At 37.3% G+C, this 11,557-nt stretch overlaps 1 protein-coding gene across 1 annotated transcript; it reads left to right on the top strand.

Annotated features, from left to right (window-relative positions):
- Positions 1-114: 114 nt before the first annotated feature.
- On the top strand, positions 115-11,113 carry LOC113516352 (uncharacterized). The gene is made up of 9 exons (XM_052900769.1): positions 115-742; positions 2,320-2,499; positions 3,734-3,930; positions 4,239-4,372; positions 5,462-5,589; positions 6,318-6,561; positions 7,887-8,022; positions 10,072-10,156; positions 10,953-11,113. Exons 1-9 carry the CDS (start codon positions 188-190, stop codon positions 11,100-11,102), a joined length of 1,809 nt encoding a protein of 602 aa, XP_052756729.1. The 5' UTR covers positions 115-187; the 3' UTR covers positions 11,103-11,113.
- The last annotated feature ends 444 nt before the right edge of the window (positions 11,114-11,557 follow it).

The following is an 11,557-nucleotide window of genomic DNA, read 5'->3' as shown; positions in this document are numbered from 1 at the left end:
TATTTAATAATTTAAAATACTACCATTCTTCATTATTTAAACAACAAAAAAGTAAAAGTTATGATCTTACCGGAAACCAGTATATTGTAACTACACATATTAAAGACCTTTTACATTTGGCGTCAATTTTAAATTATATTAGCAAATTTGAATCGAATACATTTTATCAATAAAAAATTAACACAAAATGAATTATAAAGAATATATCCAAAACTTGCGTAAATTGACTATGAGCGACGCGTGTCTTCTATTGAATGGTGATATAATACCAAATCTAAAGCAGTATGTAAGTTTACTTGACAATATAAAATTTGAAGACGGATCATATCATGCTTTTTATGGAGAAGTAAAGAAAATCATCACTAGCTTCCTGTATTATTATACAGTGACAATGGACGATATGATTATAAAGGCTGACAAATATTCGCACGATACAAATAAAAATGATCTCCTGAGTTTGGCAAAGCAGACTATAAATATACACGAATGTGATCAAATATCATTCGGTAAAGACTTTTTGCCGGTTCAATCGCCAATCGAAAAACAAACTTATGATGAAATACAAGAAAAATATAATGTATTCATGAATGATATTTTCTTACTGAGAGATGTAATAGAAAAACTTGATAAAAAAGAGAAAGTCGATAATTTCGCCTTGGAACATTTTAAAATTTCTGTAGTAATGACTAGTAATGTTTTCAAATATACTCATGATTATATTTTAATGATGTTAGGAAACCGAGTAAGTAGATAAATACCATAGACTTAGTATAACGTACTACAATTGAATAATATTATAATTATAGTATAATACAATGACAAGTTATCATTTTAAACTCGTAACGGCTGAGATGATGATAATGATAACGAATATTAACCTCCGGATGTTTTAAACTAAGTATGTCTTTGTTTTTAAAATAGTGAAATAAAGCTCCAGTTTTAATCATACACATACTTACGTACTGAGAATTAAAACTTTGCTAGCAACATACTTTGCCAAGTCAGGCTATACATGCTCCCCTCAAGAAGCCATCACATATACTTCACCGCAGTGGATTGACTGATCTGATTTTGTCCTCATGACTTCATAGTTCAATAAATATAATTTAAAAAAAAATTGATGTGCTACCATTATATAATGATAGGCAAATGCATAATTCCATATTTAATCAAAAAGTAAGGGGGGAAAATTGTTGTTGATAATGGTCTCTAACAGCTTCATTATTAGCGATATAGGATATATTGCTAATAATGGCAAATAAAAAATAATTAGGTCGACCTCCACGCGATTCCCTACTGGAAACAATCGTGATTGGTTGTTGTTGAATTCGATGGAGTAACTGATCTGGGGGTCTACCATGAAATCCAATTCCGAATTTTCGGACTCAATTTCGTGTTTATGTTCATACTGAAGTCGGCCCAGTAAATGGTGCTTTACATTTCGTTCGTCATAAATCTTTCCTTAATAGTCCAAAGAAACAATGTTTTAACATTTTTAATATTTTTAAACTTTTGACATCAAAATTGGGTTACGTTCGGCTTCGAAATTTCGGAAAATATATCATGGTAGGCCCTCTGCTTTCATCCTTACCTGTCATCGCTGTATACCAATAGCGCAGGCGGTGTTAATATTCCATTTTCACTAATTAAAAAAAAGACCGTCAAATAAAACTAACTACAATAAAGAATACATATTACTTACCCTACTTTCCACTAATATTATAAATGCAAAAGTTTGTTATTATATTTGGATATTTCTCAATCACGCTTAAACGACTGTACGAATTATAGGTATACGAACATATATATAATACTTTATATACTAAAGCACGCGAGCAAAGCCGCGGGAAACGGCTAGTAGTTTCATATGTTTATGAGTAAATTAATTAATTCTAATTGTTTTTATACCTACAAATCTATCTATATATATATCACAGCTTAGAACCAGAAAGGTCTCGTACAGTGTGGTCAGTACAGTTTCAAAGGAGCTTCCTCCCGCGAACACTTAGGTAGTGGAAAGATCTTCCTGTCGAGGCTTCCCTAGAGCCTAAATGCACCATGGGATTCAAAAAGGGCGTATTAAGGTTTTATGAGAGTCGGCAACGCGCGCGTGATATCCTTGATGTTACAGGCGTCCATAGACTACAGGAACCCCGTTTATCATCAGACGGGTCCTATGCTTGTTTGCCTCTATAGTAGTATAAAAAAGCCCAGGACCGTTTCTTATGGCAATTTATGGGGGAGGCCTATGTTCAGCAGTGGACTGATAATGGCCAAAACGATGATGAGATGGTCATAACAATTTTGACTTCAATCCAGCTTCCGGAAATTCAAGTGAGCCTGGAGGAGATATTGCTACGGATGCGGAACAACCAGCGCAGCATAGAGAGTGCAAGCAGCGACAACGTGAACAAATTGCTGAACCAGCTGTACGACAGGAATAAGGAACATCTGATGCTGAGTCGACAGTTCAAGATGTGCTCGGTGGAGTACGCTGAAGTAAGAAGCTTTTTTTAATGGATAATAATGGAATGGTAACCCCGCCTGCGTTAATGGCATAGTCTATCGTGATAAATACACCTTTTTTTTTAACTTCTGGAAAATGCTTTATGCAGACCCATACACCTTGTGGGAGGTGAATGGGTACTGTGGGAAACCCCCCGTAAGGTGGGAGTGTACCCACTAAAAACCAGACCATATACCCTCGAGGTGCCATATGTCGGAGACATGGGTTAGCTTTCGCACTCACCACATCTCAGACGGCAGCGACCCGCCCCCAGATGATAAGAACAGGTCTCTCTCAGTGATAAATACACCTGGAATTCAGCATGATAGTTTCGCAACATGTGCGTGGACTAAATAACGCTCGATGATAGGTGACTAATATGGAAGGTCGTACAATATCTACCAATAATAGTAGTAAATCCACAAATGTTGGCACAAGGGCACATACTAATGGTAGCGGAATTAAACAAATACATTCCAATCTACTTACCAGCCATTTTTTGACGAGAATACGTATTTTTTTATAATAAAAACGTAAAATCGCAAACTAGTTAACGGCCCACCTGATGAAAAATGGTAATTATCGTCAGATATCAACAGTACCATGGATTACACAGAATGCATTATGATAACTTCATGCGTTGCCATTCCTAAGGACAATGGTCTTATTCCTCTAATAAAGTATAGACCAGTTTCCTTCTCTTAAATGTTTTTTTATCTCAACCCTACCCCATCCACAAAACCGAAATACAACCATGCAAGTACAGCTGTTTTAAGGGAAAAAAAAATGCAAGTGAGACAGAGATATCGAAGCAGTTGACTTTTGTACAAAATCTCCCTCTGATATGTCTCTCCCTATGGGTGTATTGTAAAAGTAGTTAATATATAGTAATATCTATATATTGTAGGCACAATATTTATACATATATTGGCCTAATAACAGATATATTAATTGTCGATTATCCAATATATAATATCGAAAAAGAACCCGTTCGTAATAAATATAGATATCCGGCTAGTATGGGCGATATCGCGATTAATGGTCGTCATATCTAGAAAAACTCAATATATAGGTATCGGATATTACACATTTCTAGTGAGTTAATTATTTACAACGATAATAAACGTCTCTAACTACCTCATTAACAAAAGAATATATTTGTGAACATATTTCTTTCTCTTCTCTTCTTATCCGCCTGTTTCATTTTTTCTGTGGTAAAATCTTAAGGTTAGTCGAGCTATTGAAGTGATACGTGAAAAGATTGAAAACTCTAAATATGATATACCACTGTCAAGATTGAGTGAAGAGGTAGCCTACTGGGAGGAGAGATTGAGAGAGTTCCATCAAATTGTAGATGGATTAAGGAAGCTGAAGACTGAGCAGACAGTACTAACGAAGCAGGAGCAAATTTATCAATCTATGCAGTAAGCCGATATATGTAGTATCGTCATTATCATTTCAGCCATTATCTGTCCACTGCATAGACATCCCCCATAGACAAGGAACAGTCCTGCGCCACCTGCATCCACTGACTCCCTGCAATGCATGCCTGTCGTCACTCCCTCTAGTTAGAGCTCGTCCTACACTCGTACGGGATCAACTCAAGAACCTTTCTTCCGGAAGTTTATACAATATACTAAGCAGTAAGTTTTACTGACAAATCTATTTCTTTTTCCTACCTCTACTCTCCATACTTCCTCCAAAAGGTAGATATATTTTCTAAATTTTCCAGAACTACAGAATTGCCTGGTTCAAAATATCAATGTTGGATAAACATGAGCGAAAATTTGAAGCAAAGAAAAGAAGAAGTGAATCGAGCAATAAATGAAGCAGCCAAGGCACTAATAACTTTCTTTTGTGTTAGAGGTTTGATATTTTTTGTATATAAAGTAGAGAAGTAATGGAAATAAGTGTATTATTTACGAGGTTGATCCCACCCCTAGCGACTGCGTTCCTATTCCTAACGACAAAATCGAATGCCGCTCGCTTCAGGAGAAAACAAACGTTCGTACAATAGCTCGCCATGCGTATGCGCTTGTTCGTACTCGGCGTCGAGTTAGGACTCCGCTGAGGTATCGCCGTTAGCCGCGATCGTGCACATCGAGAAAATATATCGTGTATCCAGTGTATATAGTGTAAATAACTAACTTTAACTCGCCCTAACACGTACCGACCCACACCCGGCTTGACTCTAGGACCTGTGAAGACTGGTGAGTTTCCCGTCCAGGGGTTTTTCCTACAGTATTAAATTCTGATGAACATTAGTTTACAGAACAACTCTTTTATGTTACTCGATATGTGCCATTTCTGAGCAGATGTTCTCCCGCGTTGATTCCATATTTAATTTTTAATGAATATTCATGGAATGGTAGCCTAAGTTATCGGTAAACGCTGGAAAGGCACCAGTAAGGGATGATTGGTGAAGATAAAAGCAAGTCAGTTGGCCCGTCGTAACGAGTTCATTAAAAATAAACCACAGTGGCTCCCAAAGGGAAACCTCGTGGCAGTCGACCTGAATATACAGATAACAATCGGTCCGCTAGTCCCCATTTCTAACAATCCTTTCTCCATTAATCCTTACTCTATTATTCATCATATCAGCCTTTAACCAACCATTGCTGAACATAAGCCTCCCCTTTGGGAGATTTTGCCAGTAGTGCCACGCTTGGCAGGCGAGTTGGCAACTGTAGTTGGGCCATGAAGATGTTTTAAGAGGGATGCTGCTGCCCATCTCGTCGTCCTTTAGTCGCCTCTTACGACACCCACGGGAAAGGAAGGGGTGGCCTATTCTTAGCCGGGACCACACGGCCATTTGTTATTTTATAATAAATTGAAGCAGTCTTTTTTATTTGTGAAGTAAAACTGAAGTAACTGTTTATTTTACGGAGTGAAATTAGCTTGTTTCAAATCGTCTAATAGTAGACTTCTTTCTTACCTGCTGTATCATAATTTCAGGCAGCGACCGCATTTTCTACACCGACGACGTGGGGCCTTATTATTTGGACGAATACAACCATCAAGTTTACTTCTTCGACTCCGGCATGGGCGTCTATCATTTTAATTGCTATGGCGAATTTAAAGAAGTAAATTAACTCTTGCATTTTAGCCCAGTTATCGTATCTGCCCTTAACTCTCCACTGCTGAATGTAAGCCTCCACCTTGGGTTTTTTTTATGGATGATAATGGAATGGTAACCCCGCCCGCGCTTTCGATATACACTGACGGAGCACCAGTGAAGGATGATTGGTGAGGATGTAAAGACTGGTCAGTTAGCCCATCGTGACGAATTCAACGATAAATTAATCATGTTGGTTTCCAGGAGGAACCGCGTGGAGGTCGACTTGATAAGGTATATTGATATCGATAGGGACTAACTTCCTTATTACTAACAATTCCTTCCCCCCACCTTTGGGGGCTTTGCCAGTAGTTGTCATGCTTGCCATAATTTTCCACTTTTTTTAATTCCATATTTTTCTGATAATACAAATGTATTTAGCTTAAGAAATTACCCGTAACTGGATTTGGTTCCATATGGTCCCGACGTGGAATAGGCTAGCCTTTCTTATCCTGTGGGTGTCGTAACAAGCGACTAAGGGAGGGCGAAGGATGCGCAGTAGCATCCCTATTAAAACATCTCCAAAGCCTAATTGCGGTTACCAACTTGCCTGTCAGGCGTGACAATTTTAGTAAAACCGCCCTTATAGGGAAGGCTTATGTTCAGCATTGGACAGTTTGAGATGATGATGATGAATAAACATATCATCATTTACAAAATATTTATAAAAAAAAACCTAAAATAAACTTTTCCAAGACATACGACAAAGAGAAGTACTACTTCGACGAAAACGGTCGTTACGTGAAAAATGAGAACGAAGAGAAGGTGTACCGTTGTGCTCCTTGTACCAGTAGCTACAACCTGGCCAAAGATGGACTACTGATTAAAGTTACCAAAGACTGTGGCCATTCTGAAGCAATCAACAGGAAGTGCAAGCTGACGATAAAAAATCCTACTGATATTGAAATATTGCCAACGTCTGATGAAATGGATATTAAAGGTAAAAAAATTACAATATTTTTTAGTACAAGCCTTTACTAATATTATAAATGTAAAAGTTTTTTAATCTTGGCGCCATAACCAATCCATCGTTTGGTAGACATCAAGATTACACGTAGTAGAGTTTGGGATGCGGAAAAGCGGTCCAAAGTCGCGGGTTAAAATTAACTGTTCATGATAAAAAAAATAACAATAATAGCCAAATACTAATTAAATAAACTTTATTTTCCTTAAACAAAGTTAGCCAATGGTACAATATAACTATGACCCCATACTAGGCAAAGCCTATCTCGTAGAAGTCAAAACTACAAATTTTACAATTATGGTGCGGCGAACAGGGTTATATTAATTATGTAGATACTCATTTATTTAAGCGTTGCAGTAAGTATATGAGTGGAATTCAGGACTGTTCCTTGAGTTAATAAAAACTGTCTCTACATATGTTCAGCAGTGAATATTGGTATACGCTCGCTTGCACTACTTTTTTTTTAATAGGTGAAGATAAAATGATAACCCCGCCTGTTATTGGTATACTCTGGCGGGGCACCAGTGAGGGATGATAGATGAGGATGAAAAGGCAAGTCAGTTGATGGGTAAAAATGGTATGGTAACCCCGCCTGCGCTAACGGTATACGCTTGCGGAGCACCAGTGAAGGGTGATAGATGAGAATGAAAACAGGCCAGTTAGCCCATCATGATGAATTCATCAGGAATTAACCATGATAGTTTCCAGGGGGAACCGCGAGGAGGTCGACCTGGTTGGGTATATTGCTAGCAATGGATTCTCAGTCTCCATTACTAACAATCCCTTCTCCCCCTAGGCAAGTGAGTTAGCCCACCGTGATAAATATACCGAAAATTCAGCAAGATGGTTTCCAAGAGGGACTATTGATATATGCTGGGATATCAGTCATCTGAAGGATGATAGGTGAAAATGAACTCAGACGGTTGTGTCTGGGTTTTTTTTTTAATTTCCTAGACCAACTCCATCGTAAGAAATTCACTAAGAATGAATCACTATGGTTTCCAGAGTGGACTGCTCAGTGAAAGGCATAGGGGGGAACAAAAGTAAAGGTTAAAGGTATGGGCAGACATGTCTAAGAGTACATTTGTGACTTTTTTAATGATCCTCCCCTCCTCCCTCCTGGAAAGTAAATTTAAATATGCCAATGCTACTCACAACAGAATTATTCTGTGGTGGACTGTGTAAAGGGGTCTACCTGACATTGAATATTGTTATTAATGGGGTACTAGTTCCCATTGTTAACAATACCCTACCACACAGGGTTTTACAGTAATAAATCATGTGCTTTGAAAATACCATAGGAAAATTGGACCCGGAAACGGTGAAATACCTGTGGGACAGTTTCGGCCACTTGCTCCCCGATGCATTGCACGATGTCGGCCGTGACCACATCAAGAATCCCATACAGCACCTCGCTCACAAGCTGCTCTTTCACAAGTATTCGAATTCTTTATAATACTGGAACTCCATTATACGTTACATTTATTTTAATGGATAAAATTAGAATTATGCTATGCTAGTTAGGCATGGGTAATATGAATAGCCGTGTAGGTCCAGGCGTAGAATCGTGGTCTATTCTTCCTATCCTTCCTTTCCTCTGGGTGTCGTAAGAGGCAACTAAGGGAGTTTATAGTGAAAGGATGGGTCCCTCTTAAAACATCACCAAAAGCCATACTGCGGTTTCCCTCCCGCTTGCCAAGCGTGACAACTACTGGCAAAACCCTCCTTACGGGGGAGACTATGTTCAGCAGTGGACAGTGAGCGACTGATACAACAATATAGATACCGATCCGATATCTATATTCTGGTTTCGATATCGCCTATATCGCTCAGATATCTATTTTTGATCATGTTAAAAGTCCGTTATCCAATATCATTGTTAGGATAACAGACTTATCGGACCAGTAAATAGATATTGTAACTAAAATATATGAATATTGCAATATATTACCTATTCCAGTTTTACCAGAGGGAGACTTTGTACAAAAGTCGATTGCTTGAGTACCTCTGTCCCATTCGTGTTTCAACCGTGAAGCAGTTGTGTTTGCATGGCTGTGTTTCGGATTGAAGGGTGGGATATGGCGTGAATTTACTGGGCACAGAGGAATTACACCTGAGTCCTCAGGAATGGCAACGCATAGGGGGTATCATGGGCGAAACAGTATACTCTGTTATGTCCATGGTACTGCTCATGTCTATAGGCGACGGTTACCACTTTCTATCAGGTGGACCGTCAGCTTGTTTGCCATTCTTTGTTGTATAAAAAAAAACTTCTAATGCTAATGGTACACGCTGGCGGAACACAAGCGCGGGTCCACCGCTGTTGGCACGTTTGGTGTGCCCACAGCCCTAAGAGCCTTGTGATTTTCCGGAGGGAAAAGGATTGTTATTAATGGAGATTAGCAGCCTTACTAGTAATATATCCTATCAGGTCGACCTCCTCTCGGTTCCCCCTGGTAAACATCGTGATTGATTCATTAGTGAATTTGTCACGATGGGCTAACTGACCTGCTTTATCTTCACCTATCATCCCTCACTGATGCTCCGCCAGTGTACACCGATAGCGCAAGTGGGGTTATCATTCCATTATCATCCATAAAAAAATAGACTTGTGACGCCTTGCTTTTTGTGTGGTATGGCAGGCCAGGGATACTGGTAAAACCGCCACTGAACCCGTCGAAGTATAGTAGATAGATAGATAGACAATTTATTTACATTACTTACAGCACACAAATTACAAAAAAAAAACATACACGTAATACACAGCAAAAGACACAAGAATAAAAATAAAAAAAGCACAAATTAAAAAAAAATACAAAAACAAAATACATAATCTAACAATCTCCTTTGTTAACATTCCTTCATGCGTGTGCCATAGTAACACAAAATGGTCACAGCTCAGTTTATTGCTTTGCCCTTAAAAGAGCAAAACACTGATATTCTGCTGTGGCCAAGAGTCAGTCGCGAAACTTTTCATTAAAAATTTACAATATAAAAATATATATATATATATATATAAATAAACTGCATTGTATGTGTCCATTATATTTGCTAACAACTAACAATTAGTACAGTACTAACAATTAGTATCTAAAAAATTTTATAGACATAGTGTGTGCGTGTAATATATATATACATATATATATATATATATATATATATATATATATATATATATATATATATATATATATATATATATATATGAATAAGGATAATATTTATATTATTATACGTATTACATCTCCCTTATATCTAGAACTTTGGATGGAAGAGATCGCTCTTAGCGATAAGGTCGCCCATTGTTTTCTCATCGTGATTATTTCTTGTAATTATTTATATTTATAATAAGTTTACTATTGTAATCTTTTGGAGGAAACAATACAGAGTATCTATCTATCTATCCCAATTTATTGTAGCACTTTTAGACAGAACTAGAACTCTTTTTATATTAAGTCGATTGATTTTTATTAATTTATATATTAGATACAACCAAACACATAACGAACTACGCGAGAAAAAGAAGGAAGCCGAGTTGTACCGCACAAACATTTACCAAGAACGGAAAGATGTTAGTCTCGTTTTATGTACAGCTTTATTTTCTCGATTCTCTTATTTTATGCATTCTTTTCACTACTACATACATCTATTTATTTTTTCAAAATTTGGTTTCTAAATATTCTACTGTTAAATTGGTTTCAAAGAGTCTATGTAAAAATGGGAAAGTGCACGCTACGCTGGTTCTCGCATATGGAATGTCAGATGATAGATTGACAATGTACAAAATAAGTACTCTTGGAAAACACATTGGTCTATTCTTATAGAATCGTCACTAAGGGCCAGTTGACCTTCTATCCTCACCTATCATCCCTCACTGGTGCCCCACCAGCGTATAACGATAACGCAGGCGGGTTTACCATTCCATTAACTCTTTATTATAAAAAGATAGAGTATGTTTTATTTTGACTCCTCCAAGCCTGCGGAACCGGCGTGCTTGCATGAGACGTATATGAAAGCGCACGAAGCAGTGAGGCAGATGTATAGAACAATTTAACAATCAATTTTCTCTGCCTACTCCATAATGTATGTAGCGAAAAAATAAAAAAAAGTTAAAGGTTTCGTAAGCATTCATTATATTTTAATGTAATAACTATCTATTTAACTTACATGTAATTATATCGAGAAAGCTCGACTAGTCAGGCTCGCGCTTTCATCACAGCCGTTCATGATTAAGGGTATCGAATTGATCCGGAAACTAGTTGAATTTTCTCGCTTTAATTACATGTAAGTTAAACCGATAGTTATTACATTAAAATAGAAAAAAGTATCCATATGTACAATGTACGAGTAAATAAATCCATCTCCAGAAAGCGGTAATAGCTAGCAAGTCTTGGAAGGCGAAACAGGTGAAGCGACGCAAGCCGGAGGAATCTGATGATGCTCTGAATCGGTCCATCTTCGAGGCTCAGGTGGCTGCTCAGGACTTTGTCAATAACCTCAATTATTTCAACGACTAAAAAAGTACAGTTACAGCCCAAAATATTGATGAAGGAAGACGGGAATTGTCATTTCTACTCTAATACCTACAGTTTAAAATTGTTAATATTTCTTTTAGTTCTCTCTTGTATCTGGTATTATTTTAAATTTAGAACTTGTAATTTTTTAAAGTTATGAATTATCTCATACATATATGTATACGGATCATGTTTTAGTACTTTGTCTCTTTGTCTTTGCCAGCAGGCTACAATGCCAAAAAAAAAATCTGCTAAATTTGCCAAACTTACATGATGTATTAAAAGTATTAAATTTGACAGAGTAGAACATCCTTAGAACTACACGAGTAAAACACCTATATTACTTTGTATAATGCTTTGTAAGTGTTAAATATTTGTCATACAAAATATACATACTTGATTCAGCCACTTGACAGTCTACGAGGTCCATTACAAAAAAAAAAATGAAGGGCATAAAC

The sequence above is a fragment of the Galleria mellonella genome, unplaced genomic scaffold (assembly GCF_026898425.1).
Source record: "Galleria mellonella isolate WM207_F2 unplaced genomic scaffold, CSIRO_AGI_GalMel_v1 utg65, whole genome shotgun sequence".
Lineage (NCBI taxonomy): Eukaryota > Metazoa > Arthropoda > Insecta > Lepidoptera > Pyralidae > Galleria > Galleria mellonella.
Note: the sequence above shows the minus strand (reverse complement) of the source record. Positions and strands in the feature narration are given on the sequence as shown.